We start from the raw sequence: 13,993 nt of genomic DNA on the forward strand, positions 1-13,993 counted from the left end.
CCAATTAATAAAGCTAAGGCATTACAATTTATTAAATATGTAATATATTTATCAAGACCAAACCCTTCAGTTCGCATCTGTAAGAATGTCAGCTGAGTGGTCAGGTAAAACTATTTAGTGGTAATCGTCTGCTTAGTGGTTTGGGTAAACTAATTGTTATTAATAGTAATGCATGGTAATTACATCTAACCATCATTTTAAGAGTTAGGTATAGAATGCTTCTCTTTTGTTTTATTTATAATGAAATACGTTTAAAGGTTTGAGATATGATTTTCATTTAAGTATGCTAGATTTTTATCTGTTTTGTTTATATGGGATGAATCTTACTTACTGTTAAAGATAGCTTATATCTCCACATTGATAGGCGAGGAGATATAAGGTATTTTCAGCAGTAGGTAAGTACCAAATAACAAATTGTATTATGAAAATTTATATTTTGCATTAGATGTCACTGGTGCTATGCAAGTTTATGATCAGTCAGAAATTTCTGTTACAGTTCAAGTTGTAAGTGAAGCTGATGTACAATCCTCTTCAGGCCCAGTAGTAACAGCTTGGGTTCAGTGGACTGTTGCTCGAGTATCGGCATCACTTTATGCTAATGATGGCGGAGAAAACAGAAAGTTAAGGGCTGAATTGGAAGACCTCACTACTGCTCTTGATTTTCACCAAGTTTATTCAAAAGTTAAGCTCAAGGTGACTGCAGTAAGCATACTCCATTTTACTAAAAGGTGTGTGGCTTTTCCTGTTTAATATTTTATATCACCAGATATTTTAAATTTTATGGGAGATGCACTTCTGTTTCATTATCATCTCCATAAATACAGTTTCCATATATTTTCAGTGGTAAGACAATTTTTACTATCTTCTGTAGGATTTTTAAAGTTTTTTAAGTTTTATACATTCATAATGATAATGATGTGTCTTTGTAGTGTACAGATATCCTATTGTTATAATACTGCGGTTTCCAAAAAGGTGCAGTATTAGCTGAGAAAATTCCCCGGGTGAAGAATAAACTCTTTAATCATCTAAGTCTTCCTCTGGTAAATCCTCACTAGAGGGTACTTTCTACTCAATGATGTTACAGTTGTCATTAGGCACTGTGGTGCCTTTCATTGAAGAAGTGCTTGTGTTAGCTTTGATATATATGATCCTTAATAGTGTTTTATACTTCAGTTCTGGATAAAGTGGGTACAGTTTAGTATTTTGTAGTCTGGTTAAAACAGGCTAACAGTATTTTGCTGTCTCCAGATGGTGTGGATGGCCTCTCTTGTTGTGTATCATGCTTTCTTGTATCTCCAGAAATGACTCAAGTTGACTGACCTATTTGGCTTGTTGTATGTCATTAAGAAGTTTTTTTTAGTTCAGTTTAGTTTTCATGATCCCAAATACTGTTCAGATAGTTTCTTGACCTGACATGGTAGTCTTTGGATACATCCTTATATAACAAATTTACCTGATAGGCAATGACTTAAGGTTGTGTTAAACTACTAAACATTAGAGCATTAAAAAGGCAGTGATGTGATGTAATTACCATATTTGGATGTTTTTTTCTAATTTATTTTAATGCTAGCTTGAGCAGTAAGAAATGCTGACATTTTGTTTTATTGGGCCAGTGGCATGTTTTCCTTTGAGTCATAGATGTGGGTTTGATTCCCCAGAACTATTAAAACATGGAGACACCCTGTGATGGAATGCAGTAATAAAGGTAACCAGTTTGAAATTTACCAAAACCCCACTACACAAGCACCTGTGTGAGTGCTGAGAACAACATAGCAAACACTGCATAATAAGAGCTGGACACCAGAAAGACAGTATTGAGATCTGAGTATCAAGAGTGTGATATCAAGGTTTCACCATCAAGATAGTTTTAGTTTTTATGAATTAGATGAATGAGACCACCCAACTATTTTTCTAGAGCTGTTCTTAATTGATAATGAGAGGTGAATATTGGAGCAAGCTAAAGAGATGAAAGAGAAGGGACAAGAAGTAAAATGTAGAAAGAAGTGCACCTTGGGCCAATTGTACATTACATAGAAACTTAATTGCTATCTAGTGCACCATTCATGGTACACAGTTGTGGGTACCTCATATCAAGAGCATGCCATTGATAGCTTATTATTATTATCATGTTGTTGATGTCATGATATTAATAACATGTTTTAAATAAAAAGAAACTGAGAGTATATCATTGACAGCAAGCTGGAGTACATAAGATTGAAAACATTTTATCAAGAGGATAACAGTAAACTCTTATCAAATTATAATATCAACAGCATGTTATTAAAGTAGAACATAGAGAATCCTACTTTTAGAATAAAATATTGGGACCAAGGCATTGAAAGGACAACATAGCACACTATCAAGAACATGACACCATGAGGACAACTTGATGAGCAGTATAAAACAAGTAAAAAATGCACCGAAGTTTCTTCAGCGCAATCGAGTTTTCTGGGTTTTCCGACCTGTGTCACCCGGTGAAATAACCTTTCAGCACTTATTTCTAGGTAAAGCTATTGCTAAATATACCAGAGAAAAGCTAAAAAGCTAAGCCGGAGTTACTACCCCCGGTGCGAGCTCCATGAAATGGAGTCGTGTATGAGAAAGGGTGAGATTGTCACAATCACAGGCCTCCGCCCTGTAAACATTCCCAATGTCAAAAGTCCCACCGAGTGAGGTGCCGTTACAAACCCCTGCACCACTCGTGGACTGTAAACAAACCGGCGTCACCCACATTCCACTTTTAGCATGCGTCTGCTGTTGTTGTTCTGTTCGTGTGTGCGCTTCCTTTGATTGTATTACTATGGCATCCTCCTTGGATTCTTCACCTAAGTTGAGTACCATCCCTGTATTTTATTTTAGGCGGTTGAGGCTCCTTATTTCCTTCTAATTTAATAATTAGAGGGATTTATATGCCCGTCTCATCCACCTTCTCCCGACCTCATGTGACCTTCAGTCTTGGTAAAAGGGAATTATGTCGGGCCGTTCCCCTTCATTTTCTTATGTTGTGCCCTTTTGCTTATTATATATTCAATTGGGTTTTTTATATTATTGTTTTTTATCCTTCTCTGGAGAAGTTTTGGTCCTTGTCGTTTAGGCTACGAGTTTTTTCCCCCTCGGGCCTATCCGCTATTTATCAATTATTATATGCGTTATATTTTGGACCTTCACTTCCTCCAGTGCTTGGATATATTATTTGAGATGGTACAGTTATGCTTATCAAGCTTATTTTAAGCCTAGCGCACGGATGGCTTTGATATTTGCGGACTATATCCTTTAGTTTTATATCTGGAAGGTCGGCCATTTTCCCTCCGCGCTCATATCGCGTTGGGCTTGGTCTTCCCTTCTACATATGTTCTTATGATTAGTTAGATCATTATTAATTTTTTGCCTAGGATAGGTTAACTTTAGGCTAGTTGAGTAGATACTATTTCCCCTGGGCTTCCTCCCTCAGCCACTGGCTGTGTTAGGTTAGCCTAGGTTGTAGCTATGGCGGTCTCATCCTTTGCTAGGAGAGAAGGTTTGGTGTGTAGGAGGGTTCATAGTTGGAGCTTCCCTTTGTGTGGCGTTCGGTTAGAGAAGTCGGGCTTGCGCTTCTCCCTCTCCCTGTTTCGGCCTTTCCGTTTAGGCTCTAGAGTCCTAAAAAAGGTTAAGCTGGAATAGCGAGGGTTTCTTGCGTAGCCTACCTTCATCCGAACCACATCTTCGGGTTATTCTCCATCTTCATGTTTACCCCTCTCCTACCCCATTTTTCCTTCCTCCACCCCCCCTTCCCTCTCCCACCCTTGGTTCGCTTTCATATATTATGTTAACTTACCAAGGCCCGAGAGTTTATCCTGTTCCTTTTGCCATACCTTTATATCCCCTTCCTCTGCATTGATTGGTCTGTTCTCTCGCTAACGGGTCCCGACCTTACCTGGTCACACCCATCGAGACCTCAGTTGGGGACCGGGGGTGCTCCCACACCCCTGTTTCCCATTCCTTTCTTTGCTTTTGGCCTTGAGAGTTCCCCGTCCTCTCCTCTCTCAGTATCGTTCGTACATGTTCGTCCGATCGCAGGGAGAAGGATGGATCTCATGGCGCCCGGAAAGTGCTTACCCACCCCCTGGTCGCTACCTTGGATCCCTCGCTCATGGCCTATACCATCCTCCCCCCCCTCCTAGTGTCAGTACGCGCTTTTTCTCAGAACAATATCTCGGGGGGAGAGAATTTGTGTTCATGTTGCCAGTTAGAGTTTCCCACCTGACTGTCTTCCGTTGTTCACACGCTATGACATTTTTATTCATTCTATTCACTTAGAACACCTATAGTTCCCAGTATCTACTCTCCGCCGACTAGCTATCTTTGTGTTTTCTCTGCTAGGTAGTCGGACATTCTTGTCGCCTTCCACTCCGGTGGGTACGGTGTTTGGTCGGACGGTGCTCACTACACCTCCTCCGCCGTCACCGTATTGGAGTACAGGACTCCCCCGGCTCCAAGCAGAAATATCCACTTTTATAGTTGACCTTTCCCTAGATGCATATATATTTATTCATTTTATATATATATATTATATTATGTTTATATACTACCCTTTTGGGACCTTTCCGTCGCTCCGGATTAACTCCGGCGGTCCCTTTAGGTTATCTTGCATGTTCCAGTAGGCCCCTTAACCTCCCGGTTCGCTCCGGCGGGACCTATCTGGATATTGTTTATATATATATATATATTTATTATTTATTACCTTGTAGATTAACTGGCCTTTTGGGACCTTCCCGTCGCTCCGGATTAACTCCGGTGGTCCCTCTAGGTAGTTGATCTTGCATGTTCCAGTAGGCCCCTTATACTCCCGGTCAGCTCCGGCGGGACCTACTTGGATAACTATTATACTAAGACACTGCTCCGGCATTCCACTCCGGCAGCCCTATCAGCATACTCATATACCGGTCAACTTACAGATGGTGCGTTGTCAGGAGCAGGGGTGCACCGCTGTGCTACATCAAGCCAGCGGGCATGAAGTGTGCAGGTCCCACTCCCGGGTGTGCTGTCCACGTGGGGACCTGATCGTCTGGCACCCTGATGGCTGTGAGGTGTGCTACGCTCTCTATGAACAGGTTCTGGATGAGTCGGTAAGTTAGTTTTCCACTTCCGATTCACATTCACCTTTAGGAGGCTCAGTCACCTGACTTTCTCCCCCTTCCAGATTGACCGCAGCTCTCGGGACTCTTCGTTGTCGACCCTCAAGACCTGGGTCAGCGGCTTCGGGAGGAACGTCGGGGCAGGAAAGCCCTACATCTTGTCTAAGGACGTCTGCAACGTTCTCTTCCCCGGCGCCTGGATCTCAGCTTCAGTTGCGGACGAGGTAGCCGCCCCCTTGATCGCTGGGATCCGGGAAATGACGCAGCCCTCCCAGGAAGAAGTCGCTGCATGCGGAGTTGTTGCCGAGGATGTTGCGGCTCTTAATCTCGACCTCGAGCCGATGAATGTGGACCTGGACTTGCAGGCAGGTAAGAGGGTAAGTGAGGCAGGTGATCTTCTTTTTAGTTCTCCTTCTTCCACTGCTTCTTCCTTCCGAGGATTTGTGAAATCCTCTTGCCTTATGGACGGTGCAAGGTCTACCGTCCCTAAGGTTAAAGCTGTAAAGAAAAAGACCTTAAAGTCCCAGAAAGTCCGCTCCGAGGTTCCCTCGAAGACGTCACGGCCCCCTAGCCCCGTGCCATCTACAAGCAAGGCCTCTACTTCTGGGAAGGGAGCACAAGCTAAACAAAGTAAGGAGGTTCCCACCCCTCCTTCCTTTGATGCTGAAGCATTTGCAGAGCTTCTTATGAAGCAGTTTGACAAAAGGGTTGATGACAAGCTGTCGCAACTCTCAAGTCAGCTGTCTTCATCCAAATGCTTCCGTGCTCGTTGTCAGAAGAGGTTAAGTCTCAAAGGACTTTAATCTCGGGTTCATGAGTGGCGGAGCGGCCAACAAACCCTTCTCCGTCCTGGACACCTCCAGCCTACCTCCTTTTGATAAAGGAACCCTGGCGCCTGACCCTCTTTGCCCCCAGCATGAGGGTACCCTCACTATCGAGGGCCTAGGCACTCGTAGGCTGGAGGAATTGGAATTCTTCCCTCCTAACCTGAAATCACCTTACGCAGGTTATGCCAGGCTTACTGAGGAGGCATGGGTTCTGGTCCGATAAGGTCCCCAAGGAAACTGTCATCTTCCCGAGGGACCAGGCCCAGTCGGCCCTACTACGGACTTTGTCGGAGTGGCAGGCGGAGAGAACACCAAACTCACTCCGGCAAAAGGTGCCTTTACAATGTTCTCTCTGGGAGAAGTTCTCCCCACCCCTTGCACCTCTAAAGTGGCCTCCCTCACCAACCAGGCTTGTGTAGAGGGTAAGCCCCTTCCTCATCTCCGGGAGACAGATCCCACCTCTCTTGTCTTACCCGGAGATTCTCAGTATTGGGTAGGAGCTCCGGATACCTTCACGGTTACTTGGCTGGACCCTGACTGCGCTTCTAACCTCTTCAGCGAGCAACTCCCTAGGATCCCGGAGTTGCTCCTGAAGGCTGAAGCTGAGTCTAAGGACAGACTCAGTAGGTCCTTAAACTCTCTGACTTTGGCAGAGGCAACGGCAGTAGTATATAGCGAAGATGCGCTATTCCAGGTACTGACGAAATCTCTCTTAGGGAGTTTTCAGCAGGACCTGTATGACTTCATCAAGGCCCAGTTGAACTGCCGGAAACACATCTTTCGGCAGCCTCCATCCGTCATGAGCCTAACAGGCTCATAAAAGCTCCATCTGGGGAGCTAACCTCTTCCCCCAGGAAGAGGTTGATGCGGTCCTAGCCGAGGCAACTAGGGCCAACCAGAGTCTCCGCTTCCGATGGGGTTTATCCTCTAAGAGGAAGCAGTCTGAGCCCGCCGGAACTCATCCCAAGCCAGGGAAAAAGTTAAAAAAGTTTAAACGGCTCCCGACTCAGACTGTCTTGCAGGCTGTCCAGGTCCCCGTCCCTGGTCATCCTTCAGCCTCAACCTCAACCTCAGTATGTGCTGGTCCAACCAGCCCATCAACCTCTCGCTGCCCCTTCATACGTCTCCTCCCCAGCTTACAACGCTTCTTATGAAAGCCAGGGTGCATTTCGGTCCATCCAAAATGCAAAGGGAACGAGAGCTAGGGGGTACTTCCGAGGTAGAGGAACATACCGCTCCTCCTCCAGAGGAAGGGGAGGCAGAGGCTCCAGAGGAGGCAGACCCTCTCCCGCCCAGTGAGATACCTCAGGTAGGCGGGAGGTTATACCATTTTCGGGACCAGTGGAGCTTCAGTCCCTGGGCCCAGAGCATAGTCTCCAAGGGACTGGGGTGGAGTTGGGACAGAAGTCCTCCCCCCCCAGTCAGGTTCCATCAATTACCCTCCAAGGCTCTGAAGGACTTTGTGAAAGATCTATTATTAAAGAGGGCAATAAAGAAAGCGAGACATCTGAAATTTCAAGGCAGACTGTTCATTGTTCCAAAGAAAGGTTCCAGTCAGCGAAGAGTAATTCTAGACTTGTCCTGTCTAAATTCCTACATTCAATGCGACAAGTTTCGAATGCTTACAATCTCGCAGGTTCGGACCCTACTGCCCCGTGGAGCCGTAACCACCTCTATAGATCTTTCAGACGCCTATTATCACGTCCTGATTAAGAGAAGGTTCTCTCCTTATCTGGGGTTCAGACTAGGAAATCAGGCATACTCATTCAGGGTCATGCCATTCGGTCTCAATATAGCTCCCAGAATCTTCACCAAACTGGCAGATACGGTAGTTCAGCAAGTCCGGTCTCAGGGGATCATGCTAGCCGCATACCTAGACGATTGGATTGTTTGGGCATCCAGCATCAACGAATGCCGGAAAGCAACAGCCATAGTAATCGGCTTTCTGGAATCACTGGGCTTTCAGATAAACAAGGAGAAATCCCGCCTAGTGCCATAGAGTCGCTTTCAATGGTTAGAAATCCAATGGGACCTGTGTGAACACAGACTATCTCTTCCGCCGGCCAAACGGAGAGAAATAGCAAAAGCAACCAGACAGTTCCTCAAGAACAAGAAAGCTTCCCGTCGTACCCAAGAAAGAGTCTTAGGTTCTCTTCAGTTTGCTTCAGTGACGGATCTTCTTTTGAAATCCAAACTGAAAGACATAAACAGGGTATGGCGGAGTCGAGCCAATGTCAGGTTCAGAGACAAAATATCTCTGATTCCGCCGATTTTGAAAAAGAGACTCCGGCCTTGGACGACTGTCAAGAGCTTATCGAAGTCAGTGCCTCTTCAGTTTCCTCCGCCATCACTAGTGATTCACACCGATGCTTCCCTAAGCGGGTGGGAGGATACTCCCAACACAAGAAGGTACAGGGGACTTGGTCTACCATGTTCCGCCAGTTTCATATCAATGTCCTGGAAGCTATGGCAGTCTTTCTAACCCTGAAGAAACTGCGTCCGAACAATCTGATTCATATAAGATTGGTCCTGGACAGCGCAGTAGTAGTACACTGTTTAAAAAGGGGAGGTTCCAAGTCAAGTCGGATCAACCAGGTTATGATAGCAATATTCTCTCTAGCAAACAAACACCGGTGGCATCTGTCTGCTACCCACCTTGCAGGGGTCCGGAATGTCATTGCAGACTCCCTATCCAGGACAACTCTGCTGGAGTCGGAATGGTCCCTGGACAAAACTTCATTCAAATGGATTTGCAATCAAGTTCCGGGTCTCGAAGTAGATCTCTTTGCAACAGAATGCAACCACAAACTACCTTGTTATGTTGCTCCCAACCTGGACCCTCTAGCTCACTCCACAGATGCAATGTCCATAGATTGGAACAAGTGGAAAAGGATCTACCTCTTTCCTCCAGTAAACCTGTTACTGAAAGTCCTTCACAAGCTCAGGACATTCAAGGGTCAGATAGCCCTAGTAGCTCCAAACTGGCCGAAGAGCAACTGGTTTCCACTTCTTCTAGAGCTGAAGCTTCGGTGTTTGCAAATTCCCAACCCGAAACTGACGCAAATAGTACAAACTCAGACTGTGTCAGCTTCCTCAAGAATTCAGAATGCCCTGGCTTTGTGGATTTCATGAAGTTTGCAGCTCAGAAGGATGCTAATATTGATCCTATTAACACTTTGTTCCTAGAATCAGATAAAAGGGAATCCACTCTTAGACAATATGACTCAGCAGTTAAGAAATTAGCACTCTTCTTAAAAGAATCTGAAGCTACTGTAATGACCACTAATTTAGCTATTTCATTTTTTAGGTCATTATTTGAGAAAGGTCTGGCCTCCAGTACCATTACTACAGCAAAATCAGCTTTGAAAAAGATATTTTTACATGGGTTTAAGATTAACTTAACAGACTCTTATTTTTCGTCTATCCCTAAAGCCTGTGCTCGTTTAAGGCCAGTAACCCGCCCACATTCGGTTTCCTGGTTCTTAAATGATGTTCTTAAGTTAGCCTCAGAAATAGATAATCATAATTGCTCTTTCACTAACTTATTGAGGAAGACCTTATTTTTGATTAGTTTAGCTTCAGGTGCTAGAATTTCTGAACTGTCTGCCCTGTCTAGAGAACCCAATCATATTGATTTCCTTCCATCAGGTGAAGTGTTGCTAGCTCCTCACCCTAAGTTCCTAGCTAAAAATGAAGATCCTCGAGATAGGTGGTCTCCCTGGAAGGTCATCCCCCTCCCACAGGACCTGTCTTTATGCCCAGTCTTTACCTTGAAAGCCTATTTAGACAGGACCTCACACATAACTTCCGGGCCTCTGTTTGTAAGGGAAGGGGGAGGAACTATCTCTTTGAAAGCCATTAGGCAACAGATCCTGTATTTCATTAAACATGACATTAGAGCAGTGGCCACCTCCACTAACTATTTTCATTATATGAATTTCGAGGATCTTTCAAAATACACGGGGTGGAAGTCTCCCGTAGTTTTTAAACGCCACTACCTGAAATCACTAGAAGCTCTGAAATTCACTACAGTGGCGGCAGGGAACATCGTTCCCCCCCCAGTTTAATTCTTCTTAGTACTCAGTCACTCTCCTCCCTCCTACCTGCCTCATTTATTCCCCTTCGGTCATCTCCAGGTCAGGCATGCTTCACAGCCTATCTCCTGACCATGTCATAGTTTTGTCCTGTCTATTTGTTTAATTTAAATGTTACATGTATTATCTTGTGGGACATAGTTTCCCCACCTTAGTTTTAAGTATAATGTTTAGTACCTAATTTTCACTTTTATGTACTCATTAATCTAAGGATGATTTTATATTCATGTACCCTTTAATATTGTATTAAATTTAAGTATATTTATTATATCATTATTATATCTTAATACCACATCTTGCTACTGGGATAATTAAACTCTTGTGGAAATTTAGTTTTATTACTTTCCTCTACAAGTCTCCCTTTTGTTTCAGGGTGGTATTTTGATTTCTCTGTTATTATTTCACCGGGTGACACAGGTCGGAAAGCCCAGAAAAAGGATTTTGACAAAGGAAAAATCTATTTCTGGGAGAGACCTGTGTCACCCGGTGACCCTCCCATGATTCTTCTTTTCCCCTGGTAAAATACCATTCCAGGATGGGGTGCTAATGTGGAATGTGGGTGGCGCTGGTTTGTTTACAGTCCATGAGTGGTGCGGGGTTTGTAACGGCACCTCACTCGGTGGGACTTTTGACATTGGGAATGTTTACAGGGCGGAGGCCTGTGATTGTGACAATCTCACCCTTTCTCATACACGACTCCATTTCATGGAGCTCGCACTGGGGTAGTAACTCCGGCTTAGCTTTTTAGCTTTTCTCTGGTATATTTAGCAATAGCTTTTCCTAGAAATAAGTGCTGAAAGGTTATTTCACCGGGTGACACAGGTCTCTCCCCAGAAATAGATTTTTCCTTTGTCAAAATCCTTTTTCTGTACAGTGTATAATCAAGGCCACTGAAAATAGATATATCTTTTGGTGGTCTTGGTACAATGCTGTATGAGCCTCTGCCCATGAATCTTTAACCACTGCCTAGTGGTGACCTATCCTATATCATTGCCAGATGCCCAATTATTAACTTTAACCTTAAATATAAAATAATAAATACTGAGGCTAGAGGGCTGCAATTTGGTACGTTTGATGATTGGAGGGTTGATGATGAACATACCAATTTGCACCCCTCTAGCCTCGGTAGTTTTTAAGATCTGAGGGCAAACGGACAGACAAAGCCTGCACAATAGTTTTCTTTTACAGAAAACTAAAATATGACATCAGTAGGGTAGTACAGTGCATTATCAGGAACGAAAACATGACATCAATAGGGTAACACAGTGCATGCAACACATGATACATTATCATGAAAAAAGCATCAAGAGGACAACACACAGCATATTATCGAGAACATGACGAGATGACAACACAGCACATTTTCAAGAACACATCCTCTTCATTATCAAGAACATGACAGCTAGAAGATAACAAACTGCATTGCCAATAACATGACATCAAGAGAACAGTACTGTACATGACCAAGAACATAACATCAAGAAAACAGCAAAAGTGCATTATCAATAGTATGACAACTAGAGGACAACACATTGAGTGTTATTAAGGATTTGACAATTAGAGGACAACACCTAGTGCATTACCAAGCATGTGACATTTAGAGAACAGTACAGTACTTGTGCATTATCAATAACAAGACATCAAAAGGACAATACACATTGCATTATAAAGGAAATGACATTGAGAGTACAACAAATTGAACAATCTAAAGGAGGACTGCATTGAGAACGTAATATTGTGATCATGGCATTTGAAGGATAATGTTAAGAGAATGACAGAAATAGCATCGTAACTGTGGTTGGAGGAAGAAGTAGTAGTAGAAGGAAGACCAGGAGGTGAAGAGGTAGGAGGAAGTGCATGAGTTATTGTTGTTGAGACTTAAGAGAGGGCAGTTCAAAAAAGAATTCTTTCCAGTTGATTGGGTGGTTGCACTGGCCAGTGTCAGATCGTCTAGTTGTACCGTAAGTTGTATCAGTGGTCTATCTTGGCAGCAGTCACAATCACTTGTGGTGAATGTTCAATTTGTCTTTTTAACCACAAGCTATCTTGGCATTTGGCAGAATGACATTGGCAGCAGGGGTATCTGTTAAAATGATGGACATATTTTTTTTGACAAGATTAGGGTTTGGGTTAAATTTCGCACCTAAAATAATGTTGAAGATCTTGAAAGAGGTCTTGGCAAGAGATGAGAAAGTGTGTCATGGTACAGATAGTTATATAGATGATGATATTGTAAATGAAACAGTTGTTTCTGTAGAGGAGGTGACTTTGCATCTGTGTAAGTATGGGTTAGAAACAAAGATTCTGGATTACTGAATGGTGGATAGGTGTTGGGATTGTCTCTTTATCATGGTAGTAGTGGAAAACTGAAGTTTAGACGTGGCAGTCTGATCCCTTTAGTGAACAGTGAGAAATTGTTGCACAGAAATTTATTTTCTATTTGTGGTAAGCTAGTGGGGCATTATCCAATATGTGGAAGGTTTTGTGTGGCATGTAGTTATGTGAAGAGAATAAGTGAAAGTTATGCTTGGGATGACTGGATTGGAGGTAAGGCTCAGTCGTTGGTGGAGGAACTGGTTAAAATGGTGCATGATGATAACCCTGTTTGCTGGTGTTGGTCTGTTCCTAATGTTAAAGTTGGCAAAATCTGGTGTGATGCTAGTAGCCTAGCTTTAGGTGTGGCTTTGGAGATGAATGGAGTAATTGTTGAGGATGGGGCATGGCTTCGTAAGCCAGCCGACACAGCTCTCATCAGTGTTGCTGTATTAGATGCTGTTGTATAAAAGTAATAAATTTAGCAGTGAAATAGGATCTTGAGTCTGTTGAGATAATAACAGATTCAGATAGTTGGTTGCTGATAAAAGATATAATTGCTGAGTATAAGTTGGATGTCACTGTGACATTGTTAAAATTTTGCCAGAGCAAATCTGATGGACTAACCAGAGTGAGGAAGGAGTGGCTTTGTAGTGATTTTCGGGTGCCCACGTGTGCAGTGAGTTTGAGCAAGTTGCATGATGGGCATCATTTTGGTGTTAATAGATCAATTTATATAGCACAGTTAGTTGATCCTGAAGTGAAGAGAGATGATAGTGAGAAATGCGTTTGTGCGTGTTTGCAGTGCAGGTCGATTGATCCAGCGCCTGTTCAGCGTAATCCTGGTGAGTTAAATGTAGAGAAAAATTGGTGTATATTAGAAATGGAAGTGACACATTACAAAGGAAGGAGTTATTTGACGGTAGTGTACTGCAGGCCAAGTAGATTTGCTGTTTGGAGAGAGACTGGGTCAGAAAATGCCAGAGATATTTATTCAGATTTTGTGCAGATATGTCAGGAGAGAGGGCCTCCTAACAAAATTCTTGTAGATAACAGTACTGCATTCGGATCTCATCAATTTGAAAAGTTATGCATGGTGTGGAATATTGAGAGACATTATCGAGCTGCATATAGGTTTCTGGTAATGGGATTGTTGAATGTCAACATCGCAATATAAAGTGTTTAGCAGCATGAAGCAGTGAAGACATTTGATGGTAGTGTTATGGTATAACCTTCCAACTAAAAATGGTGTTAGTGCTGAGAGTGCTCCATGTAACATGTGCAGAACAAGATTGATAGAGTGGCTGAGTCTGCTGTACAAGTTGGTGATGAAGTTTTCGTGAAGCCTCCTAATGCAAAGTGCACCTTTAAATAGGGAAGGGGTAGTGTGACAAAGATAACTTCATACATTAGACACATATAGGATTCTTGATGAAAGTGATGAGGAATTTGATGGGGGTTGTAGTGGAAGATGATGAGATGAAGAGTGAATTAGATGTGATTGAGCAGGCTGACGTGCCTGAGTCGTCCAGGATTGTTCTACAGCGGCAGCCTCCTGTGTGGATGCGGGATTATGTGAGTCACTGATGTGTAAATCTTGGTGGGGTATGGTGGGAGGAAGTAGTAGTAGTAGTAGAAGGAGGAG

At 43.4% G+C, this 13,993-nt stretch overlaps 1 protein-coding gene across 1 annotated transcript in view; it reads left to right on the forward strand.

The window, feature by feature from the left end:
* Vps13B (vacuolar protein sorting 13B) overlaps positions 1-13,993 on the forward strand; it is a 195,249-nt gene that overhangs the window by 112,187 nt on the left and 69,069 nt on the right. The window contains 1 exon segment of the mRNA XM_067123050.1: positions 497-728. Coding sequence (XP_066979151.1) covers positions 497-728 — 232 coding nt within the window.

Source organism: Macrobrachium rosenbergii, chromosome 21 (genome assembly GCF_040412425.1).
Source record: "Macrobrachium rosenbergii isolate ZJJX-2024 chromosome 21, ASM4041242v1, whole genome shotgun sequence".
Classification (NCBI taxonomy): Eukaryota; Metazoa; Arthropoda; class Malacostraca; order Decapoda; family Palaemonidae; genus Macrobrachium; species Macrobrachium rosenbergii.